The sequence below is a fragment of the Akebia trifoliata genome, chromosome 8 (genome assembly GCF_017979445.1).
Source record: "Akebia trifoliata isolate Shusen 1 chromosome 8, ASM1797944v1, whole genome shotgun sequence".
Lineage (NCBI taxonomy): Eukaryota > Viridiplantae > Streptophyta > Magnoliopsida > Ranunculales > Lardizabalaceae > Akebia > Akebia trifoliata.
In genome coordinates this window covers 41,362,846-41,374,905 of record NC_141382.1, presented here as the reverse complement: position 1 = coordinate 41,374,905, position 12,060 = coordinate 41,362,846, and the positions used below count along the sequence as shown (strand labels likewise).

General features: G+C 34.3%; 1 protein-coding gene across 2 annotated transcripts; it reads left to right on the top strand.

Annotated features, from left to right (window-relative positions):
- The first annotated feature begins 3,493 nt into the window (after window positions 1-3,493).
- LOC147396863 (adenylosuccinate synthetase 2, chloroplastic-like) lies at window positions 3,494-10,361 on the top strand. 2 transcript variants are annotated; one of them, XM_086452140.1, is made up of 5 exons: window positions 3,494-3,756; window positions 5,245-5,655; window positions 8,853-9,545; window positions 9,637-9,948; window positions 10,037-10,361. In XM_086452140.1, exons 2-5 carry the CDS (start codon window positions 5,314-5,316, stop codon window positions 10,205-10,207), a joined length of 1,518 nt encoding a protein of 505 aa, XP_086308266.1. In that variant the 5' UTR covers window positions 3,494-3,756; window positions 5,245-5,313; the 3' UTR covers window positions 10,208-10,361. The 2 variants fall into 2 exon arrangements, with proteins under 2 accessions (XP_086308266.1, XP_086308267.1); XM_086452141.1 differs by having other exon boundaries at window positions 5,229-5,655.
- Window positions 10,362-12,060: the final 1,699 nt, after the last annotated feature.

The window sequence follows — 12,060 nt, the reverse complement described above, 5'->3', positions numbered from 1 at the left end:
ACACCAAATTATTTCAGTGGTTGCCTTCAACTTAACCATTCTTGGAAAATCAAGTGTTAAGTTCATTTGAAAAGTCTCTTTTTTTTTCCTTCTGCATGAGTTAGAATAACTCAATCAAGATGAGTATTCTACTTCCACCTTTCATCAATCGAAAGATTTTATTTTAGAATGGATTTCATTAGAAAGGAACTTATCTAGAACTTACATGCATTGTGGTGTGTGTAAAATGTGAAATAAAATGGCATGTATGGACGTACTTATGCCAAATTCCTCATTTCAGTCAAATGTCGACAAGGGAGACTCCTTTGTTTCATGCCTTTTCGAATGCCATGGGAGTCTGTTGGAAAGGAATGTAAATCCTAGGTGTCATCCCTCAACTTTTCGTCTCGATATCCCTTACACACAATACACAAGAAAAGACTTCGTATCATCGAGGTGAGGTAGGTGTACTTACTAATAAGAGGATCATATTATATAGAAAGGAAAATAAGAGAGTATTGCACATAGAAAAAGGGGAGTCAAGCAAAGGAAAAGAACTTTAAACTTACAGTGTGTTTGGATTGAGAGAAATGAAGAGAAAAAAAAAAGTGAATTTCTCTTGTTTGGATTAATAAGTGAGGAGAGAGAAAAAAAATGGAGAGAAATGGAGAGAAAAACAGGCCAATTTTTCATCTCTTTTTCTCTCCAAATCAGAGAAAAATTGACAAAAAAGAAAGTCTCATGACTAATAAGAGCCCTAAAAATTACAACTCTAACATTTTTTCTCTCCAAACTTAAGTTTTTCTACCGTTAAACCAAACAAGATGGAAATAAACTAGATTTCTTCTCTCTTTCTTTGTTTTTTCTTCTTTTAATGAATTTCTTTTCTCTTCGTTTCTCTCAATCCAAACAAAGCGTTAAAGTAATCCTTGTCACACTCTTTAAGCTTCTTCTTCTTCTTCTTCTTCTTCTTTAAGATGGTCTTCCTAAAACTTGAGAGAATTAGGAGTTTCAATACTTAGGATTGTTTCTTCTTGGATCAAAACTGAGATCCTTTTTCCTAGAATTTATTGGCTATTTTATAGCTTCATTCACAAGGGTAAAACAGACTAATTATGCTCTTTTGAAAGGAATTATTTGAATTTTGGCGTATGAAATGGTAAATTATCCTTTCAATTACAAGAAAATTACATCATTTTTTAGGGATCGACTAGTTGCAGACCACCTATTACCAATTGCACCCCATCATTTAAAAAAATTCTTCTTGCACTCCATTTGGATGATTGCACTCCAAAATTAATTTAAAAAGGTGTTTCACTCCTTTTTTAATTATTTTCCCTTCTTCCTCACTATGCCTACAAAAATTATTGTTGGTTGAATAATTTTTTGCAAAAAGTACTTTGTCGTTTCGGATTCATATTTACAAAATTATGTTCCCTTGAAATACACGGATTTATTTTAATTTTTAAGCAAATATTAGAAAATTAGTACCTTAAGTTAGAGCCAAAGAAAACAGACAAAATCAATCACAAAGCACGAACAAAGTAGTGTACAATCAGATAATACAAAGTTACAAGGAAAAAAAACACACACACACATAAAGGGTTGGTATCTCAAATATTAAAAAACCAAAACAAAAATGGAAGGTTATTTAACATCATTTTGTTGATGAGTCTAAAACTCAGTTTCGCTTCTTATCCATGCTAGATACCGAGTTGTCTTGGATGAGTTTTCTGATACATTTGAGAAGTCTCGTTCAAAAACAATGTTAAAAAAAAAAAAAACCAATGATCAAATTGAATTTTTATCTAATTGATTGGACCGAAGTCCAATCGGGGTTCAATTTGGTCGAGCCACTTGTATAATACAACTTTCATATAAAATATAAACGAATAATTGAGGTGTAAAATTGATAATTCTTGAAGATAACAAGCTAAATTTGGTATGATTAAGCTTGATAGAACAAATGCTCTCATTTAAGTAAGATAGACTTTGGTTGAGTGATACACATTTCCCTAAGAAATGGTAAAAATGCCCAACTAATCACAATGCCCCCACAAAGCATAAATCTTGATCACCTATTAGTTTATATATATCTAATGCACAGGATCATTCCCACAATTTGTGGGACGAAGACTCATGATTTTAAAACTCGTTTTGACATCTCGTTTTGTCCATAAACGAGATCGAGTTGTCTCGGACGAGATATCTGATTTGCTTCGGATGAGATTTAAAAAAAAAAAAAAAAACCTTAAAATTAGAATAAATCATGTTTTTTAGATGACTTGTCAACTCGTCTCGTTGGTGGACGATACCGAAATAACTCAAACAAGTCATCTCGGTCTCGCCCCGGATTTAAAACCGTGAGAAGACTTGGAACAATATGCAGTTCTCCATTAGGGATTTAATCGGTTTGATATCTCTTGGATACAAGTTTCATAGGCGATACAAGTTTCATGGGCGATTTGATCTCTGCATCTAATCCAAATAGTATCAAGAAACCTTTAATCTATTTATGTCTTCTCTATTTTTTGTGATTCATTACAAGAGAGATGAGAGGAGATGAAAGAAGATGAGAAGAGGGTTTTGAAAAAACCAATAGGTGGTTTGACGGTTGAACCTTCGGTTTGAAGAAAACCGTTGGTTCCACTCAATTTATCGATTTTTAATGAATTGAACTAATATTATTAAAATATCTGGTTAGACCTGGTCCAACCGTCAGTCCGATTTTTAAAACACTGTTCAAAAAATGAGAAAAATGAACGTGGGATTATAAATCTCGTCTGGAAAATTGACATGTTCGTCTCGTCCATGCCAAATGCCGAGATGACTTGGGCGATAAGTCTGGTCTCTGGCGAGTTTTGAAACCAAATTTGTTCCTTTCTATGTGTTTTTTATCGAGACAATGGTTTTAAAACTCGTCCGAGACTGAGATGTATCACCCGAGTTAACTCAGTATTGGGTTGAACGAGACCAACTCACAAACCTATTTGAGACGTTCACATATCGTGAGATAAACGAGACATCTCGGACGAGATTTTGCAAAATCTCGTCCGAGACAAAAGATACCTAACAGCAATGAATAAATTGCGTGATAAGCAATATGTATTGGACGAGATTTTAAAAATCTTATCTGAGTTAAATGAGATAAACAAATTAAACGTTCTCAACCCTGTATTCTTTCACCCAAATCAATTTTCTTCATTTTCTCAATCAAGTAAACAAAAAAAAATTAGGTTTTGAAGAAAAACTTCATCTTCTTTCACGAGATGAAGAAGATGAAACATATGTGACAATGTAGATATTTAATTTATTTATTTTAATAAGTATATTATAATTTATTTTATTTTTATTTTTAATAGGAATCATTTCTCAGTTTTTTTAGATTTTTTAAAAATCATTGTGTCAATGCTGAACGAGACGATTCGTGTCGTCCGAGTTAACTCGATATCGGGGCTGAACGAGACGATATGCCCCCGATATAATTTTCTTCTCCTCTCCTCTGTCCACAGAACCTCAGACAGCAGCTCTCCTCTTTCTCGACAGAACCTCACACAGCTCTCTCTCTCTTCTTTTCGACAGCACGCAGTTGTTCTTGTCGATAGAACCTCACTAAGCCCTCTAGATCTTCTTCTCGACAGATCCTCACAAAGCTCTAACCCTCAGCCATTTTTACACTTTTTTTCTCGACAGAAGGTCACACAGCTCTAACCCTCAGACAAAGTTCTTCAACAGTAGCCGATCTCGACACCATCTTCTCCTGCGGCGATCGTTCAGGTATCCTCTCTCTCTCCTCAACCTGAGCCAAAGAAACCCTCGATTTGTATGTAAAAATGACTAATTTTTCATCTTCAAAATCAAGGGTTTTGATTGAGGGTTTTATAAATTTCTTATACACCTTGAACAGGTATCCGATAATCGAATGTTATTGTTATCGGGTATTCTATAATCTAATTTATAAATTTATAAAAAAAAATTTATATATAAATCGAATTGAATGTTATCGGGTATTCGATAATCTAATTTATAAATTTATAAAAAAAAATTATAAATCAAATGGCATGTTTTCAGGTATTCAATAATCTAATTTATAAATTTATAAATTTTTTTAATAAATCGTGTTATCGGGTATTCGATAATCTAATTTATAATTTTATAAAAAAAAATTTAATAAATCGAATTGAATATTATCGGGTATTCGATAATCTAATCAAATACCCGATATTTTGATGTAGTTTTGTAACATCCGTTAAATTTCAAATTTGAATTGGAAAAAATAAAATTGAAATCCTAATGTAGCTTGAATCGAATCGAATATTATTGGGTATTCGATAATCTAATCAAAACTTGATATTTTGATGTAGTTTGTAACGTCCGTTGGATTTCAAATTCGAATTGGAAAAAAATAAATCGAGATCCTAATGAAAAATTTTCTAAAATCTCATTATTTGAACTGGTTCTTCACGATTTTGGTAACTTGTAGTCATTTCATCATTATCTCATTATTCGAACTGGTCTTTTATGATTTTCTTGTTGTTTTTCATTAATCTTGATTAAATTGATGAAAGAATATGCAATTTTCTTATCAACTTATTAAAAATCGAAATGAACAACCATATGTGGTGATTTATTTTAATTTGATCAATGATAAAATCTGAAATTTGATGCATTATTACGGTTTAAAAACACAAATGTGGTTATTTATTTGGTTTGATCGATTAAAGCATCTAAAATTTAGTGGTTATTTATTTGGCTTGATTTATGAAAATATTTGAAATTTTATGGATTATTGAAGTTTAATTGATAAATTTGATGAAATTTGAAATGTAGTGGATTATTTAGTTTGATTGATGAAAATATATGATATTTGGTGGTTAATTTTCTTAAATGAGATTGATTCTTAAATGTATTGTGGATGTTGGATTGTGTATTATGCAGGTATTTTCTTTATTGGAAAATTTTCATATGTCCATTTTTAAAAGGAGATATTGCCAAAATTTTATAGAATTATAAAATTTATAAATTTATTTAAATTAAAATAATTTTTTTTATAATTTTTTAATATTTTTATATATATTTAGTGTAATTATATATTTATAAGGGTATTTTGGTCATTTTACTAGAATATAGCAGAATCCAGCAGTGTATCAAATAATAATTATCAAATTCTGATTACAGCACAACACTTTTACAAGACTCTATCAAACAAGCTTTTCAATGTTCTAGTTTTTTACAGTTGTTTCTGACAGCCGTTTCTTACCACAGAATCTAATAGCAAATTTTGGAAGCGTTATCAAACGGGGCGAGACAAAGACAGAACCACAAAAAAATAATATGCAGTTCTCAGTACTAAGACTTGACTCAAACCTTAATCCTAACCCTATTTCAGTTCCTCAAAGGACCTTCAATGGCGGAAGAAAATCAGGGGATCGTTTACTTCTTCACTATCCTTCTGCTTCTAGAACCTCATGGAAACTTCTACACTGTTCGACAAAGGCCGTAGTTTCTTCTTCTCTCCCTTTGGGTGTAGTTGAGAAGCAGATCGACGATCCGTTGGAACGAATTGATTCACTTAGTCAGGTTTCGGGTGTGTTGGGTTGTCAGTGGGGTGACGAAGGGAAGGGAAAACTTGTGGATATTCTAGCTGGTCATTTCGATATTGTTGCTCGTTGTCAGGTATAATCTGCCCAATTTTTCTTTTTTTTTCTATACTCTTAATGGATTAGATTTCATGGGTTTATTGTTATTTATTGTTCTGAATCTCTATATTGTGATTTGTGAGTGGTTTGTCTAAAATCTCTTGTAAATTTGTTCAATCTTTGGATTCTGAATGTTCTTCGTAAATGATGATGTATGTGTTTTTTTCAATTGCTATTTGGTTTTTATGTGACTTTGATTACTCGGGGAATTTTTTTGAAGCTTACCTAGAAAACAAGAATGAAGCTTTTGATAATAATTCAATGGTTGCTATGGGATGGAAATGGCCAACTTTAGAACCAGAAAATTGAACTTTTCTTTTTCAGATAATTTTGATTCTAACCTAAGTACAAACTGATTGAAATGAAATCCAATCCATCAGCTTCTTGTTATTTTCTAATCATTTGTTATCTGAACTGCATGAGAGATTACCTTATATTGAAGATTTGATATAAGCCGGAGTGTACTTTAAACCCTGTAATTCAAGAAGACCTTTCTTTTGAAAAAGAGAAGTGATGTTATATCTAACATGCAAACCTGCATAATTCAGCATGTAATACAATTCCTCAGTTCATGCATGATTTTTTTTTTTTTAGTTTAAGTAATGTGATTTATGCATTAATGAAATGGAGGAGTGCAAAGGATAATGAAAACCCATAGCTAAGATAACCTGAGAAGTATGAAAATTATGGGATGGTTTGTTTGAATTAGCATCATAATGTCCATGTGCCAAAGTAATTATCTTCTATCCAAATAACCGTTGCCTAAAGAAAATTTTGTCTAGTGGTGCTGAGAACAATGGATAAAGAGAATTACCCATTAAAGACATTAACTCTGTCTACCAAAATGGTTTCCAATGCAATCAGAAATCCCTGCCAACCTATTGATTGTTTGACTAATCCTGGTATACCCTAATTACCCAACAATTCTAGAATAGACCCAATTCACCATTTTGAATTTCTATTGTGTAATATATGATGGTTATTTATCATGCTTCATACTTATTTTGTGACCTTCAATGATAATTTTTTTCCCCAAAGAAACCACTCTTTTTATGGTGACCTAGTAATTTGATTGCTACTTCTTTACCCCTCGTTGACTACATTGAACATTGGGGTTCTATTCTTTTGTACAAGTGTCGCTTGTTAGTAAATTGTGGAGATGATTTTGGGTGTGTTGTGGTGGTTTTGTTTTGGTTAATATTAGTTAAGAATAAGTGATATCTTAGATGATTCGTATAGGTGTGAGACCAAATTTGCATCATTTTTGACTGCCCTTGCATACTATTCTTCAACACATTGGATACTAGAGAAACGTGTTGTAATTGGACCTACATAAGATTTATGTATTGAACTTGACAAGAGGCCCAACTTTTAAGCCAATATAAAGGAGACACATGGGATTTCCCATCTCATTTTTATATAGAACTTGTAAGTATTATAAAATTTTGAATGTGGCATTTATGTTTTGGAACCTGTACTCTAGCTGGGAATCATCTTTTGAAATATTTTCAAGTATTTGCCTAACAAGCTTGCTCTATATCATTTTTTTATCACTTGGAAAATGTATTCTTTAAACAATAGGGATCAAAGAAAGTGTATATGCTTACATGGATGTGTCTTCATCACCTGTTAGTCGTTTGAAGTCTCAATAAAGTAAATAGCATTAGTTTTCCCTGTTTTTTTATACGTACATCAAAAGTTTATTTTACTATGTTATGTTTGTTTTTTCCGTTTTTTATTGGTTTTCCAATATTATGGTTGGTTGAAGTAGTATCATCACCACTTATCCCAATTTAACTTTACCATAAACCATATCATTAGTCAATGGCATATACCCCTCGCATCGTTTATTATTATTGTTATTATTATCATTAGATTTGCTTCGAAGTGCACCTTTCACTATTGGTGTTATTGATCTTCTTTGCACGAGTTTTTTTCTCGCTTCCACGATTTGGGGTACTAAGGTTCCCTCCAAAATTGCAATCTTTGCATGGCAAGCATGCTTGGGTAGGTTAACCACTATGGATCAACTCATTAAAAGAGGTTTCCAAATGTCGAATTGTTGTGTTTTGTATATGAGAAACTTTGAAACGGTTGACCACATCTTCATGCATTGCGAAATAGTGATCGGTTGTAGGACCATTATCTTAGCCATTTAGAATTGTGGCTGTTTTGGGGGTTTTGTTTTTGTCGTTCAAAGCGAACATTGTGGAGTCTATTGCCTTTTGTCATTTGTTGGGATCTTTGGAAGGAAAGGAATAAGCGAATTTTTTAAGGAAATGAGTCACCTTTTAAAGAGCTCAGGTTTACCGTGTTGGGGTTACTTTTCCATTGGGGAAAGGTTTCTCAAGAGTTTAAGGGCATCTTCTTTGAAGATTTTGTTGTTCGATGGGATCTTGTTTGTAACTTGGGAGATTAGTGGTAGCTTTAGTGGTTTTCTTTATTTTTCCCTCTTTTGATAAGCTTTGTAATTTTGGGACATCTCGTCCCTTTTCTAATGAAATTGTAACTTACAAAAAAAATCTTCTTTGCACGAGCTCTAACAATTTTCTCATATTTTATCTACTATTAAAGGTGTTCCTGAATTTCCTTGAAAACACTCATTTTTCCTTTTGTCTTTTCAAGCCACCCCCCACCCCCATGACGTAGGGCATCCCCACCCTTTAGAAAGGACTAGTCCCTAAGCATACACCCAACCTCCACAAACTGGCATATCTGGTATAATTGTCACATTAACATTAGCACAATGCCCCATAGTCTGACAAATGATTTTTAATTATTTTTGGATTTTATCGCTGATATTTTATATCTAGAAAATTCAATTAGAGATGTTAATTTTGTTGGTGGAACCTTTGTTGTTAAATAGAGCACCTAAGTCCCACCTAGGCAGCAAAGCAGTCTAAGATATCCGTGTGTTACATTTTATGCACACAAAAAAAAGGTAAAGGTCAGGACTTTGATATATGAAGTGGCCACTTGCCAGAATTAAGTGTTGAAGCAGGTCCTTTTTAAAAAGTTGCCACTTCACATGTAAGAATGATTTTCAGATTAGAGGATTTTTGTTAGTTTAGTTGATTTTGATGAAACTAAACCCTAGACACTCTACTTTGTTTATATTTTTTTATCTATTGGTTAATGGACTTAGTTTTAAGCCTTTCAATTTCTTGATGTCAGGGTGGAGCAAATGCTGGACACACTATCTACAATGATGAGGGCAAGAAATTTGCCCTTCATCTTGTTCCCTCTGGAATCCTTAATGAGGAAACCCTCTGTGTTATTGGTAATGGAGTTGTGGTGCATCTGCCAGGATTGTTCAAGGAAATTGATGGACTAGAGTCTAATGGGGTCTCTTGTAAGGGAAGGATATTGGTTTCTGATCGTGCTCACTTGTTATTTGATTTCCATCAAGTTATAGATGGGCTTAGAGAAGCTGAGCTTGCTAATTCCTTCATCGGGACAACAAAGAGGGGTATAGGACCTTGTTACTCAAGCAAGGTGATCCGGAATGGCATAAGAGTAAGCGACCTGAGGCATATGGATACTTTCCCTCAGAAGCTTGATCTTTTATTGTCTGATGCGGCTTCACGATTTAAAGGTTTTAACTATGGTCCCGACATGCTTAGGGAAGAAGTTGAGCGATACAAGAGGTTTGCCGAGCGATTGGAACCCTTTATTGCTGACACCGTACATGTCATGGATGACTACATCTCACAAAAGAAGAAAATATTGGTTGAAGGTGGTCAGGCAACCATGTTGGATATTGATTTTGGAACTTATCCATTTGTGACTTCTTCTAGCCCATCAGCCGGAGGGATCTGCACTGGGCTTGGCATTGCTCCAAGAGTACTTGGTGATCTAATTGGAGTTGTAAGTGGACTTTTCTTTTCTCTGTTCCATGTGGTGCAAAATACCATAATGAGTGGGAAGCATTTATTGAACTTGAAATCTTCCCATGCAGGTAAAAGCGTACACTACGAGAGTCGGGTCTGGTCCTTTCCCAACTGAGATATTGGGTAAAGGTGGCGACCTCCTTAGGTTTGCTGGGAAGGAGTTTGGCACAACTACTGGTCGTCCTAGACGTTGTGGTTGGCTCGATGTGGTTGCACTGAAATATAGCTGTCAGATCAATGGCTTCTCTTCTCTCAACCTCACCAAGCTTGATGTCCTGTCGGACCTTCCTGAAATTCAGTTGGGAGTGTCATACAAACAAATTGATGGCACACCAATCAAAGCATTCCCTTCAGATCTCCATGTTCTTGAACAATTAAAGGTAAGTGTATTATGAAGTGTGTATTTTTTAGGGTTTGCTGTTTATTCATGTTTAGGAAGTCTAATACTCTTGTCTAATCTATGGATAGGTTGAATACGAAGTCTTACCTGGTTGGAAGAGTGATATTTCTTCTATCAGAAACTATGGAGACCTTCCAAAGGCCGCACGGGAGTACGTGGAAAGGATAGAAGAACTTGTTGGGATACCCATCCATTACATTGGTGTCGGACCCAGTCGGGATGCCCTTATATACAAGTAATTCTTGGTTTTCCTGTGATGACCAACAAACAGTCTTTATTGGAAAAGAGGATCTTCTGGCAATCGGAGGGGGGACTAGCGTCATACATTTTGATGTAACAACTATTTTTGAACCTCCCAAGTAAATTATAATAAAGATTATCTTTAAGCAAGCATTAGTAGAGGTGCAGTCTCTTAGGGTATGTTTTCAGTTTTCCTTTGTTGCAGGATCATGGTGGTTTGTTTTTTTGCTTAAGTTTTTAAGGGCTAAATTTTTCGTTTTGACCTATTTTTTTAGGTACCTAACAGTGGCACCTTGTATTAGAATGCTTTTTATAATCAGTTTAGGAGATCATTTTAAAATTTTCAAATATATAATCTAGTTCTGCAACATTTGTCGTTTAATATAATGCAACGTACACTTTTTTTTTTGGTAACGAAGTGAATCCAACCCTAGTGGAAGATTCCTTTTTCTCGAGCAGGACAACTTTCTGGTTGCTAATCCATGAAAGAAATATAGACGCGAGTAATCATTAGATTTACCCGCCAAAAAAAAAAAAAACGGATGATAGGTTAAATGGTGTGGATTGGGCATTCTCTCTCTCTCTCCTCTCTCTCTCTCTCTCTCTTGTGCGTGTGCAACTTCAAGGTTTTTGTGCCATGAGAACATAATGGGTCCCGTTCGGCACCCTAAGTTTTACCACACACTTTAACAAACGCGTTTTGTCTTACATGGGTTAGAAGTTTCGGAATGAGCTGATTTTTGGTGAGGATGATCTCTATGGTGAGGAGATCATCCTCACCAAAAATCAGCTCATTCCAAAACTTCTAACCCCATCAAAATTGATTTACAAAAAATAGACGGTCCATGATTTTTCAACGTGTAAACATGGGGCTAAACATTTCGGAATGGGCTGATTTTTGGGGAGGATGATCTTCTAATCATAGAGATCATCCTCACCAAAAATCAGCTCATTCCAAAACTTCTAACCCATGTAGGACAAAAAACGTTTGTTAAAGTGTGTGGTAAAACTTAGGGTGCTGAACATTTCCCGAACATGATAGGCAATATCAATCATGGTTTTTAAACTCGTCCGAGACCGAGACGTATTGCCCGAGTTAACTCGGTATCAGAGTTGAACGAGACCAACTCACAAAGTGATTTTTTTGACCGAGTTTTACAACTCATGTACAAATTTTCGAGTTATCTCGTGAGACGTCTCAAACGTATTGGAAAACTCGTCCGAGATGACTCGGTATCGGAGCTGAACGAGACGAGACGCGATACCGAGTTCAAAAACCATGATATCAATTGCCTGTACAAGTTCTCAAACTCATCCCAGTTTTTTATGAAAATAGAGAACCCAGCCGATACTTACCAAACCCATGCACGCAGAATCAATAACAGGTTTTTTGGTAATCTCTCACCAATTTGTGTGGGTTTTGAGAAATCTGTGTAGTGGATTTTTGGTTACCGACCTAGAGTGTCCCCGAAGATACAAAATGTATACTTGTAATAATATAATAAAAAAAAGTGCACGAATCCTTGCGGAGGGAATTCTTTCTAAATAGTAAGTTTTTCAACTTTGCTAAACAGGATATTTAGTGAACTTTTTCTTTCTAAATGATCCCTGAAGACCCATTTCACCATTTTTGGCGGGTGAAATACCCGAATTATCATTTTTTTATCTTCTTCACATAGTTAGGTTTTTCAATGGCAATTACAATCATTTCTGACAATCTTTGATTATGAATGGTGAATGGAGAATGATATTCTCTTGATTTTGAACATCTAGATGTATTTTTTTAATATTTATTTTGATCATTTATAAAAACAAAATTGAAGAATGAAGTTGAGATTTGAATTTTTTTTAT